The following is a 17,626-nucleotide window of genomic DNA, read 5'->3' on the forward strand; positions in this document are numbered from 1 at the left end:
AATTTGAAGCTTAATGCAATGATAAACTATCTTATTTAACCAAACTTGGCATAGAAAGTGAAGAACTTTATGCAAAGTTAGACCAAGAAAAATTAAGGTAAACTTCATTGAACATGAAATGAAATATACATAGAAATATGCATGATTGCTACATACATCTAACTGAAATATATAAAGGGGTCAATATCACTACCAGAAAGTGAAGAAATTGAAGGAAAAACATAATCTACATACAAGAAATAGTCAAGGCCTGTGAAATGAAGTTAGGATTTTGGAACACAAGCCTTTCAGAACTGTTAAAGACCAAATATCATTAGATATATGCTTCTATCTTCAGGTGTCTAAACACAATGTAGAGTAAGTCATTAAGTATTCTTACAGATATAGCATATATCATTTGCTACTATATAAGGCTCTTCCATCTACAAAGCCGATGATGACAGCTAATACGGCGAATCATCAAGACAAAATCGTAGGCGGTGATCATAGTAACAGAACACAATGGTACGAAATCCTACTTAAAAGCGTATTGAGCCAAGTTACTCCTTCGTAAATTGGTTTAAGTTCATACAACATCTTTGGTTAGGATTGTTGAAGAACCAAATTCAGCTCTAGGGCAGACTTAGCCAATAAACCACCCCTCCTGCAGCAAAAAATAAGGGGAAAGAGACAACACGTGATTCTCAGTTTACGTATTAACGTGCAAATGAGATTTCGGTTATTACATGGTATTTGAACAATTATTGTTGGGATATAAAGAGACTGCTTAATAGTTCACAAGTCACAACGGTCATTTAACAGAATAATAAGAGATTGGTGCTTAATAAAAATCACAGGCAATGTATACCAGAATCATGATAATCTGACTCGAAAGGAAGCTTATATATGCAAATTTTCGATATACCTTTCACAATTTGAATATATAGTTGCATGCATTACTTCCTTATCCCAAAATAAGAATGTCATTTTCAAAATCATTCTTGACACGAAGGGTAAGCTCAAAATACTAAAATATAAATCCGACAAGGGACACTAAAGACTGCATCATTACCGTATCACTATAGGAAGAGCCATTTGTATCTTTTGCAGTTCCGTAAAGCACTGGTTGCAGCACTCCCGCCTGTCCTCCGATATTTCATTGAAGTTAGACTCATTGACATATAAATACTACATAGGACGGTGAAAGGAATATTAAGTGAAAATGGAGGGACCTCTGCTCTTGATGTAGATCAACCCCAACTGAGGGAAGTGCTGAAACTGTTTCGCGTACAGTTGGACCAAAAACTGCGACAAGCTTTAGTAGCATATCCAGTGACACCTTTACATGTCTGTATGGTAAGAAAAGAGTAAATCTCAATCAAAACCGTTGGTTATGTAGCAAACAAAAGTACAGGGAGGAAATGTGTTTTGTAAAAGACTTACTTTCACTCATCAACAAAGCACATTATTTATAGAGCATAAAAATGAATATTGATTATTGATGCAGAAAACAAAAAACTCCTACTTGAATAGCATAAGGAGCATCACATAACTGCTCTTACATAGACTGATGAAATATTTTTAACAATCATATTGACTCTTCATGGCCTAATGAATAGAAAAATAAAAGCTTCCGAGTCATACTAATCAACAAAAACTAATTTTTACTTTATTTTCAAAGCCTGCCATCATATGAAACATGAATTAGATTTCAAGCTCCTGTTTTGAGATCATAGTCCACATATTAAATCACATGCTAAGATGTGGTAAAAAGACCTGAATTTTCAAGCCACCATATTAATAAACAATTACCTTTCTGTTTTACTACCCAGCAAGCCTGTGAGTACAGGAAGTAAGCAAGAAAATAAATCTAAGGTGAGAGTTTCCATCTTCTCGACAAGGACACTAATAACATCTGCTTGAACCTGCATCGGGATAAATTACTTTCAGGACTACGTATTCGTTAAAAATAGAACCAGAAGTTTATAGTTAGAAACAATAAACACAACTAGTACAGAGCTAAAAAGTAACACAGCCGCTTAAAAATACGCACAGAATGATCTGGAAGCTTTCTCAAAGCATTAATGGCGCCTTTAATATCACCGCGCTCCCAAAAATGCCGCACCACCTGCATATACACATTATAACCACTAACCAGTCATCAACATTGATTAAAAAAATATTTCCTCCCTATCATTTTCTTTCTTTAGGAATGTTAAACAAAGAAAAACAAAATGTTGCACAACAACATAAAGCCAGACATTTTATTAGTCCCATGGCTAAGAATAATACCGACTAGAAAAACCAAAATAGTAATTAATACTTAGAAGAAACATAGTAGTATGCAAACAAATAATATTAAATTTCATGACTAGGTAAAATTACCTGTAACTTTGTAACGCGTGAACGAAGAGTACTTAATGTTACATCATGAGTTTGCATCAGAGCTTCAATGATTTGCCCTTCATTTGCAGAATCTAAATCCCCTCTAGGAATTTGAGGCTCAACTTTCTGAAAATATTATAACAGGACAGATGTATTAGTTGAACCACCCGAAAGCAACAGTTGGTAAAAAAAGAGAGGGCATGATTGAGTTTGAACATTCACATTCTTTCAAGGCATAATATTTCATTTACGGTTTTAAACATTATACAAGACTAGAACCGGCGAAATTCAGAGTACATAAAAACCGGAAGAAGAGGAACAACAACAACAAAAACCAAGCCTTAATCCCACTGGGTGGGGTCAGCTAACACTTGATAAAAAAATCCAAACTTCCCAAGGACTGGGGTTTCTTCATGTAGAGGTTCAAAAGAAAATATCTGAGAAGCTAATTCCTAAAATCATGATACCACGTTTACTTCTAGAGCCTGTTTTAGTATCGCAATAGTTTTATTTTAATAAGGTACTTAACTCTTCTGGTTCTGGACCAACTTAAGCGGTTACTTTTCATTAACTCATCTGTTAAGAAAAGCTCCAAGTGGATACCAGTAACAGATAGCACTTAAATTGCAATTTGACTGGGATGCAAAACGGAACTTTTTTGTTGCTTAAGTTCGTTAATCATAGAGACTAGTTCTGCATGCTCTCTTTTTATCGAGTCTTGGCTTCCTACTTAACAAGCTTTTAAAGCTTAAGCTTTCAGCTTGTGGGCAGTGTTAGGACTATAAAGTAGAGTTTCTAATTAACATAACCTACATATAACAAACAATTTTCGCTAAAAAAGAAAAGAAGCTATAGTGGAGATGCCAGTATCTAAACTCTTGTAAAGCTGAGGTAGAATATACCAGTTTGGAGGGAGACTTATCCGATTCAGATATTGTAACGGGAATATTGTTTCGATCTTCATTGCGGGGAATTCTTTCTCTCCTCCGAAATACCATGCTGGAGGTTTCAGATACTGTGTTGGCAATGGAGGGCATATTGTTTTGATCTTCATTGCGGGGAATTCTTTCTCTCCTCCGAAATACCATGCTGGAGGTTTCAGATACTGTGTTGGCAATGGAGGGCATGTTGTTTTGATCTTCATTACGGGAAATTCTTTCCCTTGGCATGTTGTTACGATCTTCATTGACGGGAATTTTTGCCCTCCTCTCAAATGCCATGGTGGAGGTTTCAGATATTGTCCTTGTAATGGAGGGCATATTGTTACAATCTTCATTAGGAGGAGTTCTTTCCCTCGGAATTTTATTTCGATCTTCATCGCGGGGAATTCTTTCCCTCCTCTCAAATACCATGGTGGAAGTTTCAGATACTGTGTTGGGAATGGAGGGCATATTGTTTTGATCTTCATCGCGGGGAATTTTTTCCCTCCTCTCAAATACCCCGATGGAGGATGCATTAACTTGATCTTCATTGTGAATTTTTTCCCTCTCTTCATTTATTGCGGGGAGAGGAGAAATAGTTTGATCTTCATCGATTTGAATTATTTCCCTTCTTTCAAACCTCTCCACTAGAGAGCGAGTCCTTCCTCGTACAACAGCAACTGCGAGAATACAGTACAGAACATCAATTTTCAGCAGCTTCTATACTATACAAACTACATTTATAATGGATGGCAAACCTCCATTGACATATTTGACTGGATTGGTCTCTTCATTGCAAAAAGAGGACTCATTACCTGAAATGTAGTGAGAAAATCACTATTAAACTCCAAAGACACGACTTGAATCTCAAAAAATATGCAAAATCCATATCTAAATCCTATAATTTCAACAGTATACATAACATCTCTGTTTGAATGAAATCGTACATGGCAGGTGCTCTTTTACTAAATATATTGAGAAAACCACTTGCGAACTCAACACGTGAATCACAAATAATAAGTCAAAGTATACATAACATCTCTGTTTGAATGATCATACACATGGGATGTCAACTGTTTTATTTTACTAAAGTAGAATTGAAGTCAACTTGTCATGATATCTGCTTGTTCACACCGAAAAAAAGAGCTTATCTGTCAAGAATGTCAGCCAACAGTTTATTTACTAATGGTGATAGAAGTTGGAAATCAGACGCATACGTCACAGTAGAGAACTTCAATAACATCTCGGCAGATTTAGCAAGCAAGATTCAAATATTAGATCATACTGAATGGATGATAAAAAATATGGGTAGAACTTAGCACAGTTGCAAGGATTAAGGTAGCATGTAGCACGAACTCGAAGTATAGGCTTGGATCCAAGGGAAAAACAGTTACTCAACCAATGCAATGTCAAATACTTGCCAGCGCCAATTTCAGCCAACAACTTACCCACGCAATAAGTAAGGAGAGAGAACTCATTTTATCGAAGTGGAAAGATAAACAAGATAAATGATATTAAGAGAAAAAGATAAGGAAATATAATAAACGTTACTTGTATTTGACCCGCTAAGGGGTTTAACACCAAAAACTTACATTTTGCTTGGTCAGATAATCTCTGTGGAGATATAGTCTCATCCGACTTGTCTGTAACAGTCTTGGTAGGATATTTATCTTCACAAGATTCTGTTACTTCATTCTGAGATCCTAGATTCACTTGGAACTCAGAATCTTTTGTATTGGATAGTTTCCTTGCAGTATCACAAAAAGTTCCAGAATTTACATCTTCTGAATACTTATCAACATCAAATCTGTGAACGGATGCTCTTTTTGCATGAGCTGGCTTAAGTAGCATTCCAGGCCTAGTCTTCGAAAATGTGATGGTCTCCTTTCCAGAATTTTCTGAGACATTACCATCAGGAATATTTCGAGATGCAATGCTTGGCACAATTGAAGATTTTCTTTGCACTTGTTCATTACATTTTACATGAACTCCAGTTGCAGGACTCTGCTTCAATGCTCCCGATTTAGAAACCTCCACAGATTCCTCTGGGAGATCTGCTTTTGTAGAATTAAAAGATGGAGATTTCTGTAAAGCAACAGGTTTCCCTCCGGAACCTTTATATGGAAGAAAATAGCATTTCATTAGATACATATGAAGAGCAGCCCACCGCATGAGGCTCCCACCTAGTGGGATCTGAGGACAATAGATGTATGGTCAAAAGGCAAACAACATTACTGTTGCGCCGAGTCTCACCCCCGAGAGATCAGAACACAAATATATATAAACAGCACTCATCATGTTAGGAACTTACTACATGCTTGCATGTAAAGTTCAATTTACAGCTTGACCTACTACAAGAAAATTGTCAGCACACCCTTCCCTGAATCAAGCCACTAAAGCAATGGATGCACCTACCTATTAATCGGCTTAGAAGAACTATATGGTGCAAACTCTATTTTCCAAACCTGAATTGTCCAGAACTTTAACAAAGCCAAATCCAGTTAAAAGATAAACCAAAATCATACAGTGTTTGTAATGGAGGTTCACTACAAAAAGAAAATAGACCAACGAGTCAAATGCAAAGTATCAATAGGTTAGTACAAATTAGGTTTATCGAGTCAACCAATGCCAATGTGGGGTATTACTTGACACTTTAAAGAAAGTTAGAGACTTACGAAAGTTAGCAAAATAGTTTAGTAAGGAAATTTAAAAGACAATTAAGAAATGTCACGTGACTTACAGTCGATGTATATATTCTTTATCTCTTTTGACTCATCAGAAGACATAATGCGATACCCAGAAGTTGGTCCGACATCAACCTCTACTTTGTTGAGTTCACTTCCATGAAGACCAAGTTTCTGTTCTGTACCTTCACTTTGCTTCTTAGGATCGAAACCATCAGCATATGGCTCAATAAGCTAACAAAATGAAACTAACACTCAGTAACATAGAACGGAGCCTGATATGTGCATCTCAAAATACATTATAAGTATGAACTCGCAATCATACATACTTGTGTTGAAGAGAATATTATGACAGAAAGATGATATCTTCAACTAAAATTAAAATGCAACAGTTGATAGTGGATCCTACCGATATATCTGCTACCCAAACTCCAACAGAATTTCGAAAGTATGAGCACCCCAAAAGTTTTCCATCATGAATACAGAGATCACCAAGTGTTGTCCATCCCATATCAATAGTATCGTGACATATAACAGGTTCCCATGAATGCACCTGCAATATATCAGCATTAAAAATGCCATTCTTATCCTGTTCTACTTGCTGCATTATTATTATCATAAAATCTATTACAACAATCTTTACCTTCAAACCATCCTCATGTCCGGTAAATAGGGTCCGTCCATCAGGATGAAAAGCTATTGAGCGTACCCCGGTAACCTAATAAAAAGTAACACTATAATTCAGAGAAGTAATATACATTAAAAGCCGCATAATTTATACCCATCATTATAATTGATGGTTTTGTATAAATTTTGTGTGCCTCTACATGCATGCATTTGGGAGAATAAATGTACAAGTTTCCATTAGAACAAAGAACAAATAAGAAAGTTAATACCCAAGCACAATTTATGACATCAACAAAAACCATACATATATGGTATAAATAGGCTTAATTGTTTATTTTAACAACAACAACAATCAAGTCTTTGCCCCAAGGTGGGGTCAACTACATGGGTTGAACGACGACATAATGTTCTATTATAAATCATGTCCATTGACAAAATATTGATCTCTAAATTTTTACTAATTGTTTCGTCTATATTTTTTTGTCTCCTTCTGCCTCTAGAAATTGGACTAACCTTCATTTGATCGAATTTCCTTAGTGGAGCTTCTAATGGTTTCTTCCACACATGCCCAAACCACCTAAGGTGTGATTCTATCATCTTTTCTACAATGAGTTTCTCCCTAACGCGTTCATTCCTAATCATATCTTGTCTACTATATCCACTCATCCAACACGACATTCTCATCTCTGCTACATTGAGTTTATTCATTTGTTGACATTTTACTATCCAACCTTCAGTCCCATATAGCTTAAAACCGAATATCGAACTCTATCTCTGTAGATTAGAGTTGAAGCAATTTAACGGTTTACCAAATTGTTACGTTTCAAATAGAAGAAACAAAATTAACAACTAGCAAGTTTAGATACCTCGCGTCTGGCAGATCCAATCATTTCAAAAGTTTCTAAATCCCAGAATTTCACTGTTCTATCGGCTGAACCTGCAAAACAATTTTTGAATTTCATCTTCTGTGACATGGTGATGTGATTTCCCAGACTGTCAAATTGCACTGTTAATTATTTAATGTCTGTAGTAGATCATTAATCCATGTAAACAAGGAAAATAAAACATGTCTGATAATGTCTATATCTTTTTCTATTGCTAGAACATTCAAGTCTATATACATAAGAGGTGATCATAGGCTTGAGCTTTCATTTTTGTCTATTTTTAAAGAAGCCGGAACCCAATGACTGGGAAAATCCTAAATAAATGAAGCAAGAAAACTAGCTCACGATTAAATTTTCAAAATATAAAAAAATTAAAATTAAGTTCCCATTAAACTCTTACCCTTTTCAATATATCTTTGATTTTAATGGCACTGAGTTGGGGCATTGAACCCAAAAATGCCAACGTATGTCCCTAATTGATTTGTTTTGGTCTCCATGATCTCTCAAAGATGCAGCATATGAATTATGAGCATATTATATCAACTATCAAGTAACCTTACATAAAATTTTCATTGAGTTAATGACCAATTATATGACATACGTAAATTTTCATTTAGTGCACTAAATACTATGTTGATATTATTTAGATGAGTTTCCTTCAATTTACCTTCCCAATAAAAGTCGTCAGTAATCATGAAACAACGAATCTTTGCATAGAGTATCATAGACATTGCACATAGATTAGCCTCTATCATTTCCAACAGTTCAAAAGTCACTTAATCACTCACCTGTAGCCAGAAGAAACTCTAGGGGATGGAAATCTATGGACGTAATGTGCCCTTCATGGAACTTGAAGTCATGCAAGAGCTTTCCGGCTGTTAGATCCCACACCTGTACAATGGTGACAAGGTAGGTTCATGGTTTTATTTATACAAAAATTGTAAAAGTTAAAATCTATTACAAGCTATACACTATGAACATCCATATATTACCTTCACGACATTATCAAGTCCACCAGAAACTACCCAACGGCCATCTGGAGTGAATTTGATAGTGTTGATGCCCTGGCTGTGACCCTTGTATGTATGAATGCAGCCTTTTTTCCGGATATCCCAAATCTTTAGATTAGCATCCGTGTAGCCGGATGCAAAAAACTCACCAAATGGATGAAACTCAATAGCAGTACAACTGGATCTTTGTCCAGCAACAGTGCGAACCACTATACTTCAAAAATAATAACAAATATATTAGAAGCATATTGATAAATTCTAAAATGTAGGTATCCTATATTGCATCCAACAAAAAAGAGCTTTGAGATTCGAAATTGAAACTTACAATTGCAGTTACAAATTACTGTATAGTGTCAGGCATGCAAGGAAAATTAGCTTAGCTCGTAACTCTTAAATCGAAAAATTGTACAAGTTTATGATATGAAACTTTTCATTTCTCTAGCTTACAGTCTAATTCTCCAAAAATAACACCATCATAGGTCATATAGCCTAAGGCAATCACGGACTAATTAACTTACACTTTGCTTCTTCCAAATCCCAAAGCTTTATCACACCCGACGATGCTCCACCAAGAACTAATACTTCTGCTGAGTCAAAAGCCAAGGATTGGACTGGACTATTATGACCTGATAGGCTCTGCACATATTTACAATAAGATAACATTGTTACATCACAACATGGCACTTCCTGCCGATGATTATATATTATTATGATTATATATTATTATGATCGATCTAAGTGTGATAGAAAATTCCAGCTTTCTAGTTCCTGCCCATTATGGCAATGCAAAGGGTGAAAAAAATAACAAATAAAGTGAAACTAACCATACCATTTAATATGAACTTAAAGCAGATCCTATTATCACATACAATAACATAATTGGAGAAACGAGATGTACATTAGAAATAGACCCTTCATTAAAATGGAAAGACCAATGATCTAATCAAAATGCTTAAAAAAATAAGACAAGAATCATAGTTATGACTGACCATTAAAGAAGTTGGTTTGCCAATAGTCCACAAATTGACCTTGTGATCATCTCCTCCTGTAATGAAACGGCGACACTCCTTCTTTCCGATATTCAAACAATTAACAGTTCCTGAATGAGCCACAAATTCCTCTACAATTGATTGGCTCAGGAAATCACATTATCAAAATAGACTCAACACAAGTCAACAATGGACAAACTAAACAAGATTGAACCAATAAAAGTGATCCATTTTAAAAAAATCACCATTAGTTTTCATGATAACCAATAAAATTGGCACAACATTTATTCAAGACTCAACACAGGTAAAAAAATCATCATTTTAAGCTAAACTGCAACTACAAAACCTCCATTCAGTTCTACAAAAGTGACCTAAAATCTAAACTTTTCTTGATAACCAATAAAATTGGCAAAAATGTATTTTTCCCAGAAGGGGTGGAAAAAAATATAAAAAAAATCCAACTTTTGAAGCTTAAAAGATAAGCTACTAAAATTCCAATAGAAACTCAGCTCCAAATAACTAATTATAATTGTAATATTATAAAATAAAAACACAGAACCAGTTCCTTAGAAGCACTATTCTGAACCAGAACACAGTTATTTATTAATTTGAAGAAAAAAGGATACGAATTTTGTATCCACGCTTTGCCATTTTGTGATGGGCACCTCAGAATCCAGCTTCTGAAGCTTAAATGAAACTCCTTTTTGAGAGAGAAAATACCAATTCAGAACTTCGTTTTACTTCTTCTGCTACTGATTCAGAAGAAGAAAATGAAAAAAAGTATTTTTCTTTGTTTGGTGGGTTGAGAATGAAAATCCGAATAGGAATGTCAGATGAGAAAATGGTCTGAACTCAACAATAATAAAAAGCAATTCTCAGATTCAACAGTGATATTACAAATAAATCATTTTATTTCTCTCTCTTTTATTTTCCCTAGGTAAATCATTTTCATGTTCTTTTCATATTTATATTACTTATATCATATAGTATTATTAGTTACTATATAGTATAATTTAACATGTGAATTAATTTAACACTCTAGTTAAATTAATTATTACTAATTATAAGCACTTCCATTTCCTTTTTTTGTTTTTTTTCCAACTTTTATGTAGTTGTACAATTTTTAGTTTATCATGAACCCGAAAATATCTACAAGTAGGTGAGAATAACTCTCACATTATGTATTTTTTTATCGAACATAAAACTTTATCTAAGGGATGAAACATGTATCACTTGAATCAATTCAGTTACACAATTGAAAAAAAAGTAGATAAATTAAGAAAAGTCATTTCAAAAAACTAATTAAAGAAAAGCACTTAATACAGATTCCACCCATGGCCACTTTTCTTATTAGGACCAAAATGCCCTTAGCTTCTTGTCCTTATTATCATTTCGAAATTACCTAAAAGCTTGTCCTAACGTGTTTTATATTTTTGAAAGTAGCTGACGTGTTATTTCCGTTGTCTTTTTCTTAAATAAAATAATTATAATATTTGTGGTAAAGGTTAATTTATTTTTTTTCATTCATTAATATGAGGTGTTCTTTGTTGTGTCTTGCACGTTAGTGGTCCAGATAAAATAATTGCAATTCTTATTAGAAAATAAATAAATATGTCCTACAGAAACTAAACTTCAACACATACTATATCTATCAACAAGATATTAGTCTAGTGGTGTAAAGTTTCATTAAATTTTCAAGGTCGATGACTCGATTCCTAAAACAATATTTGTTGGAGAGACAATCACGAACCCCGAATTGAATTAGTTTCTTACTCAAAAAGTGGTACAAGAAAAATACTATATCTACCTAATCTAATGGGTAATGAGTAAATTAACTAACAAGTTGGCATGGAAAATTTACATTTTGAAGGGAATAAAAGGCATGAAAATGACTTCTATCAAACAATAAGAGATTTCTTATAATATAATCTTCCTTTCTTTAGCTTAAATTTTTCATTATTTGGGAAAAAACTTAGAAGTTTGAAAGTAATATCCACACTTCATTGTCATCATTCAATAATATGGATGGTCATATATCAACTACATTAAAAATAGTTAGTTACAAGAACATTAAGTTATTTTTGCTTCTAAATTACTCTTGACCAATTAAACATATCTATCTATATATGTGGAATTGAATTTATTATGGTTAATGTTTGACTAGTTGGTTATATGTGCCCACAAAATTTGATTTTCAGTGTAAGCTAAAAATTATGGAGGTGAGAGTTTCATAATTTTTTAGTTATAATCTTTATAAAATTGATCAATGAAATTTTTAGATTAGTTTTGATACATTGTAGGTATAATTCTTTAACTATTAATCAGTAATGCATATTGTATGGCTTTTAAAATAGATATTATAAAAATCAAACTATAAATAATTTATTGATGATGGGATTTTTAATATGCTTAACGTGTATTACAATCAAACTATAATTATTTAAGCTTTAAAGTCTATATAAAGAAGAAGAAAATTCTGTTGAGTTAATCAAATTCAAACTCATTGATATTAATAATGCATGAAAGAGTTTACGGATAAATTTGGTAAAACAATAAACCATACTTTTATTTTCAAAGCCACATTTTACTACATTTAAATGTGGCACAATTGCACAAATTTATCAATGTTCTACTATACATGTGAAAGTGTGGCTCAGTACAAGAAAATAATATGACTTTTATTTAAAAGTTTTTTATGTTGTCGGCACATCATTAATTTTATATTACTTTTATTTAAAAGTCAATAATAATTAACATATGAATGATATATAATTTGTTGATGGTATAAAAAAAATTATAATATCAGCATATACATATTAAATAGAAAGAATATTGGATTTAGGTTAGATACTCCTGCCAATGCTCAGTAGCATATCCCATCAATGCTACTCATGTTTCTTCACATGCTTATAACAAATCAAACATTAATTAATCACTTTTCTATATAGGAAATTAATTGTTAATTTTTATCTATTTAGTTTTTTATCTCCTTATTCTCCATTATTAAATGAGTTTCTTTTTTCCTTTGTTACCATTATCATTGGCTTTCATGATTATGTTGAGAGAGTGGAACCTCTTTGGAATATTATTCCTACAATAGATAGCAGGAAAAAAAAGATGTCTTACAAATATTATTGCTAATGAACAAATTTCTTTTATAGGCAGAATTCTTGATATGGAATATCGGAAGTATTCTAAGGGTTTCTTTCTATAAGTTTTTAAGAGTTGTTTTACCCATAATATGGTTACAATATAGTAGTCGGATAGATAGTTAAGTTGGTTAGTATTATTATTTGTTTATCAATTAATCTATTCTATTACTTATAAATTGTATATAAGTCTCATTTGAAGTTCTGAATAATGAATAAAAATCAGAATGAATTACACAAAATGGTAACAAGAAAAAATGAAAAAAAGAAAACAGGCTAAAAAACAAATATTATTCCAAAGTTAGAGCATGTGTGTTTTTCTAAGGTAAAAAGTTTCAAAAAAGCTATTAAAAAAGGTTGCCCATGGGCCACATATACTTATTTGATTATATGATTATCTATTGGTGGGGTTGTCTTTGATTATTTCACTATATGTTTTCATATGCTAGACATCAAAAGAATGTTTTGACAATACCACATATACTTATTAAAAACATTAATGTCTATGGCATCATGAAAATTATGGTAGAAAGCTATATAAAAAAAATCATTGACTAAGAACAGGTATAACAGTTCATCACTTCATTGTGTGCTGCAAAAAATGGAACATTGCCAAAATCTTTTAGCCACTTTTTCCCATAGAGTTAATGTATCTCTACTAAGGTAGAAACACGTCAGACCAGACTTTACCTTAAATAGACTTTACCTTAAAAATGACTTTACCTTAAATTTTTGTGTAGTACTTTCTTTTTCAAATTTTGAAATGAGCAAATAACGACAAGCAAAATAATGCATCAATAGTGTTGGAATGTGACAACACTGTTTGTGATATAACCAAGACATTTTTTTTACCATAATAAGACATAACTCAACTTTAATTTAATCTACAAAAGAAAGTTCCTGGCTCATGTGAATTTAATTTAGAAGTTATTCTTTTAAAATTATAAGAAAAATTAAAATAATATTTCATGTTCAAATATGATATATTTAATCCCAAAATTAAATAAAATGTAACATTCTAAAGGCACTTTTTAAAAAGCAAAATAGTGCTTCAGCTTTTCCAAAAAAAAAAAAATTATTTGAATAACATTCAATAATAATTTATTTGAATGACATTACTCCTAGAGTCTTAGGCCATGAAATCTTTGAATCATAGCATTAATAACAAAAGATAAGAAAAATACAATCTCACTATGCAGAATTTCCACTAACTTAATAACATTAGCATAGAAGATTTTCTACATTCATGACTAAACAAATAAGATCAAGCCAACAACTTCAATGAAAAAGAATGGAGAGCTAAAATACATAAAATTTGGGAACCAAACCCTGTCTTGTACTCAGCATGTCCCTCTACATCATTCGCAATAGATCTTGAACAATTTCGGACATTTCTGGCCGGAATTCAGGTTCATTCTGGAAGAAAATGAGAATAAATGATAGGCAATAAGATATTGTTCCGATATATATTTACACATTACAACAACAACCAAGCTGTTGTTTCATTAGGTAGGATCGACTGCATGGATCGAACGATGCCATAATATTCTATCATAAATCATGTATAGCCTAGAGTAAGGTAGATAATTACCTGTACGCATGAGGAAACAATATCTGCAAAACGTGACAAGGACTTCATCGGATATTCACCGTTTAAGTTGGGGTCAACCATTTTTGACAATGCATCAATGTCATGTAGTTGAGGGACTGCCCATCTCACCAAAAATTGCTCTCTAAGAGATAGTGACCTAAAACATGAATGGTGCGTTAACAAAATCCGTTATTTCAAATATGGTTTCCATTCAGCTAATATTGTTGTCGGCATATAGCAAAACAAATTTGATACAAGTGCCTAGATCACAAATAGATTTGCTCACCTATCGTAGGATTTTCGTCCAGTGATAAGTTCTAGCATCACAACTCCAAAACTGAAAACATCACTTTGTTGTGTATAACTTCCGGAAACAACTTCTGGTGCATTGTAACCGTAAGCTGTGAGGAGACGTCCTGACAACTGAGATAAATGTACCATCGTTAGCAAGAATTTAACAAAACTAGAAGAAAAACTAATCTTATATATTAGGTCTGTGAGAGTATTTGAATCCGACTTGAAGAAGTTCTGAATACTAGGAGAAATGGAATCCAACTCATTATGTTCTTATCCTTCAGGGAGCTTACAGAAACAGACAAACCAAACACCAGAGTTTTTGATATCATGTAAGAAATTTTATAATGAAATTGCCTAGCAGGCATGATAGTTGTGCTGCATAGTTTGAAGAAAAGTAACTTCACTCCTTTCACACCAAATGAAGTTCTATATGCGCCCCGATTTTCGGCTTCGCAACCTATACCTTCATCTTTATTGGTCATGAAAAGTAAAAACTGGCTACTTTCTCATTAAAAAAGGGCGGCCCAATGCACGAGACTCCCACCTAGTGAGGTTTGGGAAGAGTAGAAGTATGCAACTTAACCCCTACAAGCGGAGAGGTTGTTTCCAGGATTTGAACATGTGATCTCATGGTCACTAAGCAGCAACCTTATTATTGTGCCGAGGCATGCCCGCTGGCTTCTTTCTCAATCTGACCAAAAAAATATCTGATCATATGTTTTTTGCATTTCCATATGAATTTAAACCATTTATTCCATCATGATAGCACCCCAAAACTGTCAACATAGTTAAGAAGCCTAAAAGCACAAGACATTGTTAACTGAAGAAAATCAAAACTAGGGATATACCTGACCAGCAGAGCCGGAAGATAGTAAAGGACCTAATCCACAATCAGAGACATAGACTTCCAGCTTGTCATTCAGGAGAATATTAGCCGACCTAAAATTTCGATGGACGATAGGTGGCCGGAAGTTCTCATGAAGATACCTTATCCATGAATAAAAAATTGATCAAAGATAAGGTAGTAAATAAAACAACCAATGCTAAAAAAACTGCTTCCACGATTATCAGCTAAGGAATATTCTTGGATAATAAAAAATGATTACAAAAACTTAACTTTCCAACCACCAAGACAAGGTAAGCATTACTCACTGACCAATATTGAGTTAATTTAGCTTAAACAAAGGGTATTAGATTTTTTGAGTAAGTTGATATACTCACTCTAACGCTCTCGCAGCTCCAAGTGCCACAGAAATGCGTGCATTCCATGGAAGTTCTACATGGTGTTCATCATCCCCGTGCAGTGCATCATATAGAGTCCTATTATTGCAATACTCGTATACAAGTAATCGTTGGTTATACTCAGCACAGTAACCCATGAACTTCACAATATTAGAGTGCTGAATTTTTGAGATGCTAGACACTAATTGAAGAAATTGTTCATGATCCTGCCCTATGGAAGCAGTAGCATCCAGTTTCCTCACTGCCAACAGCTATAAAGAAAGTCAAACAATATAAGCATGTTAAGCACAAGTAACGCGGGTGAAAACAGGAGAACGAGATTGAAAATCTAAAGCAGTATCGTGCTTATAATACATGAATCAAGACAAAGGCTGTGGTGCACCCCACAGATTGGGCGCATTAATACAACACTCGATATTAACTGTTGGACTGGAACTATGTAAAACGAATGGTCAGCCGTGCTAAACTGCACATTTTAGTACCAGGTAAGTGGTGACTATTACCTTTCCATCAGGGAGCTCAGCCCTGTAAACAGGTCCGAGTGTGCCTTCCCCGATATAGTTTTCTTGGGAAAAGCTATTTGTATACTGCTGAAGTAATGCGACAGTATAAGCCATTATAGAACCATGTCCTTCAGTTGCTTTGGAAGGTATAGGCGGATTGAAGATGACCTCGGCAGGAATATTTGTGGGAGGACTTGGAGGTGGCTGCAGGGATGGAAGTTTAGAACTGCCTCCAATCCCACCATCATTACTTTCAGAAGTTGCAGATACTATTTTCAAAGATATTTCTTGTTCACCTTGAATCTTCGGAATCAAACTCGTTCTTTTATTTTGTACCTCATATACAAGTGATGGTTTCTCACCTGCTTTATTTGGAATGCAAATGGAGTTTGAGAAGGATACAAAATATTTATAAAAAAGGTTTGATTAACATGAACCAGACGTACCTTTCTCCACTTGATTAGTTGCTTCGTAAACTGCATCATGTTTCTTATCATTTTTCTTGTCATTTTTCTTCTTTGACCTCTTAAAGCTCCACAACATAAAAAGACAAGCTCCTAATGCAACCAATATTAAAAAACCTGCACCAGCAATCCAAATGACACGCTTTGGTATGGAAGATTTCCTAGCACTTGCTTGCACTGGTGCTATGGTAGATGGACTCGTTGCCGCTCTCCAAGGCGATCCACCTGGCGATGGAGCCATAGCTAAAGGTGAAGGAGCTGGTGAAGGGGTTGGTGCAGGAGCCGGAGGTGATGGAATAATAGTAGTATTAAATGGATTCCCATCTTTTCTGCAAGGAACATGCTACTATGTTAACTTGAGTAAAAGATCTGGAAATAAGGGTATGAATTCATTTATCCTAGAGAAATATGCGAAGTAACTATGCCAAGAGAAGTAAGATTTGAACATCCGGAATAAAAGAATTGTAGAGCAGTGTTTCAGATTTTATCTTATAATTGTGTAAAACTACAGTAGCAAATTTTCCTAGGGACTTCTCGTTGTAGATCAACATTATCAGACTGGATTTTGAAAAACAGTAGAGTGAGCTAAAAAAAGCTTCAAAACAGATAAATAAAATCTTGAAATTCAAACCACGGCTCACCTGAAATTTGGAATAGACAACAATTTTGGAGGAATTGGCCCAGAGAATAAATTATTCTCTATATCCCTACATAATATTAAATTCACGTGTTTAGCTCAAAAATATACTTTCTATTTCATATGCATTGTTGCTTGATAAAAAGCATATGGTAAGAATTGTACAGATCCTGAAGAGGCAGGTCCTGCAAAACATCGAGAATTCCAGAAAGTTGATTGTTCTGCAAGTGTCTGCAAAATAAATAAATAAATAATGAAGAACAAA

At 33.8% G+C, this 17,626-nt stretch overlaps 2 protein-coding genes across 5 annotated transcripts in view; both read right to left on the reverse strand.

Annotated features, from left to right (window-relative positions):
• On the reverse strand, positions 295–10,350 carry LOC109329633 (katanin p80 WD40 repeat-containing subunit B1 homolog). 2 transcript variants are annotated; one of them, XM_019563341.1, is made up of 19 exons: positions 10,105–10,350; positions 9,479–9,609; positions 9,008–9,125; positions 8,472–8,698; positions 8,268–8,370; positions 7,462–7,532; positions 6,612–6,686; positions 6,378–6,521; positions 6,025–6,202; positions 4,877–5,398; positions 4,043–4,099; positions 3,526–3,964; positions 3,267–3,435; positions 2,365–2,490; positions 2,033–2,107; positions 1,792–1,904; positions 1,212–1,328; positions 1,052–1,120; positions 295–643 (listed from the first exon to the last, which is right to left on the reverse strand). In XM_019563341.1, the coding sequence occupies exons 1-19, from the start codon at positions 10,127–10,129 to the stop codon at positions 583–585; spliced, it is 2,820 nt and encodes a 939-aa protein (XP_019418886.1). In that variant the 5' UTR covers positions 10,130–10,350; the 3' UTR covers positions 295–582. The 2 variants fall into 2 exon arrangements, with proteins under 2 accessions (XP_019418886.1, XP_019418885.1); XM_019563340.1 differs by having other exon boundaries at positions 3,267–3,964; positions 10,105–10,349.
• LOC109329641 (protein STRUBBELIG-RECEPTOR FAMILY 3-like) overlaps positions 13,770–17,626 on the reverse strand; it is a 63,628-nt gene continuing 59,771 nt past the window's right edge. For 2 of the 3 annotated variants that reach the window (XM_019563357.1, XM_019563359.1), the window contains 9 exons: positions 17,527–17,592; positions 17,366–17,431; positions 16,707–17,053; positions 16,261–16,625; positions 15,737–16,008; positions 15,364–15,502; positions 14,505–14,641; positions 14,219–14,375; positions 13,770–14,043 (listed from right to left, as the gene is read on the reverse strand). In XM_019563357.1, coding sequence (XP_019418902.1) covers positions 13,981–14,043; positions 14,219–14,375; positions 14,505–14,641; positions 15,364–15,502; positions 15,737–16,008; positions 16,261–16,625; positions 16,707–17,053; positions 17,366–17,431; positions 17,527–17,592 — 1,612 coding nt within the window. In that variant the 3' untranslated portion in view covers positions 13,770–13,980. The remainder of the gene's footprint in view (positions 14,044–14,218; positions 14,376–14,504; positions 14,642–15,363; positions 15,503–15,736; positions 16,009–16,260; positions 16,626–16,706; positions 17,054–17,365; positions 17,432–17,526; positions 17,593–17,626) is intronic. The other variant, XM_019563360.1, reaches the window with a different exon arrangement.

Source organism: Lupinus angustifolius, chromosome LG16 (assembly GCF_001865875.1).
Source record: "Lupinus angustifolius cultivar Tanjil chromosome LG16, LupAngTanjil_v1.0, whole genome shotgun sequence".
Lineage (NCBI taxonomy): Eukaryota > Viridiplantae > Streptophyta > Magnoliopsida > Fabales > Fabaceae > Lupinus > Lupinus angustifolius.

What these genes read in the sequence shown, in the direction of transcription:
- LOC109329633 (XM_019563340.1), bottom strand. Translation starts at nt 10,129, where the DNA reads ATGGCAAAGCGTGGATACAAAATTC. An exon ending in GAAAGCTTCCAGATCATTCT is followed by an intron (nt 1,905 to 2,032) that starts GTGCGTATTTTT and finishes ATCCCGATGCAG; the next exon opens with GTTCAAGCAGATGTTATTAG. An exon ending in GCTCTTCCTATAGTGATACG is followed by an intron (nt 644 to 1,051) that starts GTAATGATGCAG and finishes TTTTTGCTGCAG; the next exon opens with GAGGGGTGGTTTATTGGCTA.